The 5588-nt window shown below is 39.6% G+C and overlaps 1 protein-coding gene across 1 annotated transcript; it reads right to left on the bottom strand.

The window, feature by feature from the left end:
* Positions 1 to 1451: 1451 nt before the first annotated feature.
* On the bottom strand, positions 1452 to 3981 carry bhlhe23 (basic helix-loop-helix family, member e23). Its single transcript, XM_028452278.1, has one exon. It carries the CDS (start codon positions 3475 to 3477, stop codon positions 2794 to 2796), a length of 684 nt encoding a protein of 227 aa, XP_028308079.1. The 5' UTR covers positions 3478 to 3981; the 3' UTR covers positions 1452 to 2793.
* Positions 3982 to 5588: the final 1607 nt, after the last annotated feature.

Here is a 5588-nt window from a genome sequence, read left to right as displayed (position 1 = left end):
ATGTAATTTAGTCTTTGCTGTTGATGCTGTCCATGAAAAACATGACCTTTATCATTCAGTAAAAAGGTAAATAAGCTAAAGCTTCATTTTTAAATCTTCAAAACCATATTTACATTCACAGTTACAGTTTATCGACCTCTAAACCTAAACCTACCCCCAATCTAAAATAAACTAATTGCTGGGTTATGGTAAAAGCTGCTTTATTTCTTCTATTACAACGGCTGACAAGACACAAAGTGACCTAACGGAACCAGCAAAAGCCTAATTTGTTCCGTTGTATAGACAGTCTGACAAACAACGCACTGCCACCATGTACACTGATGACAATTGGGATAATAAGTTGACACAATGAAACATGTACACATGAGCAGGTCATCATCCAAGGCCTATATGGGGAGAAATGACCACCCACCCGAGCCAACCACACGTCAATGCAAATGTCTCATTTATGGCTATTAGGCTGCAGATGGAGTGATGCAGTGCAGAGCCGCAGTCCTCACATCAGTGGCAGTATTTGTCACATTACATCCCTGCTTCCCCCAACTGGTTTATAGGGCCTCAGACAAGGCGTGTGTCATCAAAGGGCCAACTTAAAATGCCATGGGTGGCCTGTTGTTGTGACAAGTGTTTAAATTGTAAGAGAGAGATGATACTTGGGTGTTCACTATGCAGTGAACATCTGAACTAATGACTTCTGAAGTATGTCATAGTTTGTGTTAGAGCTGCAACGATATGGTTTTGTCCCCATTCGATTTTAATACAACACTTGTGTGCTGATTGGATATACAATGTGATTCATTGTAGCGATCATTGAGATTTTAATTTCCTTGTTTTCTTTTTTCCAAAAACAAAAGCTGAATCATGCACTTCAAACAAAATATGAGTAATAGTTAAAAAAAAACAAATAAACAATGCACATTACAAGTCAGTTAGTTTGTCTGACATTTATTTCAACATGAAAGTCCACTACACTGTATGTTATGGCATGGCAAAAAAATAAAAAAAATCAACAACATATTATTGTTATTTTTTCAAAAAAAAAAAGAAAGAAACTGGATTCTAGGAAGATGCATTGACTTTTAATATCGTCACAAAATAATATTGATATTTTTCCCACCTTTAGTTTATATAGACAAAACAATGATTAAGAAAGCATTAGAAATATCAAGAAAATATTTGTTTGGTTTGTTTAGATAATGTAAAAATGTAAAAAAAAAAAAAAAAAAAAAAAAACTGCAATAGGTTAAGACACATATACAGGGAATTAATTGCTATTTTTCATTGCTTTTTGAAGCCATTATAATGAATATATATATATATATATATATATATATATATATATATATATATATATATATATATATATATATATATATATATATATATATATATATATATATATATATATATATATATATATATATAGTTGTGGCTAATGCATACACAAAATCTCCCAGGTTTTGTCATGTAAATTTATTAATGCAAATTAAATCACAAAGAGGAATATAGTATTTAAGAAATAAAACAATAATAGTCATAATAGTCAATGACCTGTGTCCCTCATTTCCATGTATGTCTGTTGTCAAATACAAAGACAATCCTGCACCTTCACTTTTCTCATCCTCGTGCATATTAACCTGCAAAGGCAAACTGGCCATGTGACGGTCAGTGAATTAACTCTAGCAAAAAGGACAGGGGCAGAAATCGTGTTAATAGCTGTCCGGGTTAGGGAATGCCCCGCGAAATCACACAAATACCCAGAGACAGGTCTTGGGTGCCCGGGGCGGATGATGCGTCCTCCCCCTCAGCGCCACCGGACAGGCTGCGTGCCAAACGGGCCCCACCAGCCCCGCTGAGCTCGTTTAGACCCATCTTTACATGTCACACGGTTCTCATGCAAGAAAGTTGCCAACTCATCTCTGGAAGTGGACTCTGATCCTAAATATGGGAGGAATATTTTCAATTTCTCAAATGTGTTTTTACCTCCAATTTAAAAAATTATAATAAGAAAACAACAGCACTTAATTTAATGGTGCCCAATAAACTGTAACAACAGTTGGTGCTTATATTTATGTAGTTTAAATAAAGAAAAAATACAAATAAAAAAGAATCCAAGCATAGATATGTTTTAATTATAAAGACATATAAACTATATGAAATCCAAGTTGCAACACAACCAAAAAACGGGTCTCCGGGCAGCAGATATAATACGATCATTAAAACTGAGCCTTAAAGAAATATAGTGGTTTTTTTCTTCCCCAAACTTGAAATATACAATCATGAAGTGTGCAATAACTGTAAATAAATAATCAACGAGTTAAACACATCCAGAAAGTATATCAGAAAACAAACACATCAGAATGAGCATCGTAGAAATAATGGAGGAAAAATGTTTTTTCTAATTTTTGGAAATATATTAAATTGATTTGTGTTATTATTATTAATATTATCATTTTTTTAGTTCTACTGATTCTTGCATAGGTTACAAACAATTCACGAAAGAGGATTTCCCCCCCAAAACAATATTTGGCCATGGCCTGTGAGTGTGTGTGTATGTGTGTGTGTGTAGTACAAGCGACAGAAGGACAGATGGCTTCTTAAAAGGAGGCCTAAACAGTCTGATTCTCTATGAAGCTTTTGTTAGAGCAAACATCGCAGTTTTAATTATCTTATTTGAAGTTTATGCATTAGACTAAAAAGTCGTTTCCACAGATTGATTTAAAACTAATTGGAGAGGGAAGGAGACCAACATGGATGCAGTGAAGACAAAAGTTCAACAGGGACAGTGTGTGATCAAGGCTTGTCGTTACAGTGTTTGAAGAGAGTCGACGGTGCTCCAGAGTAAGTGCTGCATTTTTCGGCACAAGTGGCGAGCGCGGAGCTGGAGAACGGGTAGACGGCCGCCTGTCCAAAGGGCGCCAGGGCTGTGGGGATGGGTGAAGTTATGGTCTGTCCCTGGTTCAGATAGGCCACCAGTCGCCTCATCTCCTCCAGAGCCTGAGCCTGCATGAGGATGTAGTTCTTGGCCAGGAGGAGAGTGGCTATTTTGGAGAGTTTTCTCACCGAGGGGCTGTGAGCGTAGGGGATGACGGCGCGCAGACCGTCCAGCGCGTCGTTCAGGTCGTGCATCCTCCTCCTCTCCCGGGCGTTGATGCTGAGCCTCAGGGACCGCTGCTCCTTGGACTTTTTTGCCAGGGGCCCCACGGGCTTCTCCTCCCCAAAGGGGGGGCCTCTCTTTCGGGACTCCAATGAGTCGAAGCCGTCCTCCTCGTCACTTGTGTGCTCCCCTCCGCTCTCGTTGGACTTTGTTGTCTGCCCCGAGAGAAAGTCGGTGGCCGGTGTTAGCGGGAACCGACCGGGACTTCCAGGACCATGGCCAGCGCCAAAGCCGAACGCGGACTGCCCGTAGCGCTGCGTCAGGTCCAGGAGCGCATCGCTGCTGATGGATTTAATCAGGTTCTCTTCGCTGACATTCATGTTTCCCTTCCTCTTTCTTTCAGAGCTGTTGGGGTAAACTCTTTCTCTTCTTTTTGTGTTCTTGTCCTGTGTAGTTGTTGAAGAAGTTGCGCGCGCTCCTCTCCTCTCCTCTCCCTGCTCTGTCTGTTTTCCAGGAGTTTTGTGAGTGAGGCTGTGGATGTGAAGCTGAGCCTCTACACGCGTTCACCGCCTCTGTACTCTGCGCTCCCTCCTGGTTGTGCGCATAGCCCACGTTCTTACAGCTCAGTCTCTAATTGCGCACGGTGGGACCGGAGCGCTCACGTCCTCCTCTCTCTTTGCGCACAGTTGGTTTGTTTTGCTCTCGTGGCGCCTTGTCCTTGCCCTCCCTCGCCTTGGGCGGATTGTGAGTGACTGAGTCTCTGACCGTCCGCGCGCTGCTTAGTATGAGCGCGCGGGGCCGTCGGGATTAACCGCCCGTCCAATCAGAGGGGCGTATTAATTAACTCAGGAGGCGCGCGCGGGTTCGCCACCAATTTCAACTACTCGATGCACACGTGAAGTGACATACTGAAGAAACACACGGTCTTACCCCTCCCCTAAAAAAAAGGCTCTGCTGAGCTCACTCTTTAAGACAATTCCCATCTCCCACACAGAGGAAACAATGAGTGGAGAGCAGTGTCAGACACAGACAGAACAAACAGCCCACTCACCTGTCTGGATAGAGATCAGGGACTCGTAGCAGAGGAATACTGACAGGACTTAAGGCTTGTTGGGTTGTTTCTGATGTAAAAAAGACTCTTTTTTTTTTTTTTTTAAATGTAGAATATGTTCGTTGGAGGAAAAGTGACAGGACAGACGAGGTGACAGCACTGACAGACCGGATACAACTTGGAGACTGAAGTTGTGGTGCTTTATCCAAAGCTTGACACAGAGTTTCTTAAACTTTTGGGTGTTAAGGAAAAAAATCCTTACGAAAAGGGATGTTTACTGTACTATATGTAAATAATAGTAATATTTAATATAGGGTATATGTGTGTTGCCTTCTGTTGTCTTTTTTTCCCTTGCACTTTATCTGAGCTGTAATGACCGTATACATTTCCCCACTGTGGGATTAATTAAGCTACTCTACTCTACTCTACCCTACTCTACTCTACTCTACTCTACTCTACTCTACTCTACTCTACTCTACTCTACACTCTACTCTACTCTACTCTACTCTACTCTACTCTACTCTCATGAGATACACCTCGACATTGATAGCTACTTCAGACCTGTTTCATATATAAATTGACTGAATTTTTTATTTTTATTATACAAGCTCAGCCATAAATCTTCGCGTTTTTTGTTTTTTTTTTTTAATCATGAAAAATCAATAGGCTACTTAGAATAGAATAGTGTATACCTTTATTGATCCCCAACACAGTATAAGAAGTAAAATAATTACTAACATAGGATAATAGTTCAAAATGTTGGACATGCATAAATTAGTAAAACAACAACAACAACAACAACAACAACAGTTGTTTTTACTGGACCATCATGATCGGCACACCAAGAGCACCGTAAACAAACTGGTATGGACAATCTGTGATATTATTAATGTGACATTTCAGACTACTTATCACATTTTTTTTTTTTTTTTTGTAATGTTTTGAGACATGGATGAAGTGATTTCCCTATACTATAGTTGGAATGATGAGTACAGAAGTACCTGTACAACACTGCCTGTGGAGTGATATAGACCAATGCATGACAAAAAGGGCTCTATGAGGTACATAGACAAACATGTTTTGAGTCACTGCCACCCTGCAATAGGATTCCTATAATAAGGTTAAGAAAGCAAATTAAACTGCATTTGTCAATTACACAAACTATAGCTTCCCATGGAACAAAAAAAAACAAAAAACTTTTGTATGCTTATTTAAAAAAAAAAAGAAAAGTGCATCTAGCTTTACACTGAACAGAAAACAGTACAAATTCCAAGGCACAAATCACCTTAACATAAATGGTGAAAGTGTGTTTTCTAAGCCCCACCTCTGCCAAAGATAATGTGTGGTATGCAACTGTCTTCACTGAAAATATGAAATCTAAACACAGAATTACACAAGAAATAATAACTTTTTTGACTTTTTTTTTTTTTTTTTTTTTAA

This window comes from Gouania willdenowi, chromosome 7 (genome assembly GCF_900634775.1).
Source record: "Gouania willdenowi chromosome 7, fGouWil2.1, whole genome shotgun sequence".
Classification (NCBI taxonomy): Eukaryota; Metazoa; Chordata; class Actinopteri; order Blenniiformes; family Gobiesocidae; genus Gouania; species Gouania willdenowi.
The sequence above is the reverse complement of the archived record's forward strand: the minus strand, read 5'-3'. Positions and strand labels throughout refer to the sequence as shown.

What these genes read in the sequence shown, in the direction of transcription:
- bhlhe23 (XM_028452278.1), bottom strand. Translation starts at nt 3,477, where the DNA reads ATGAATGTCAGCGAAGAGAACCTGATTAAATCCATCAGCAGCGATGCG.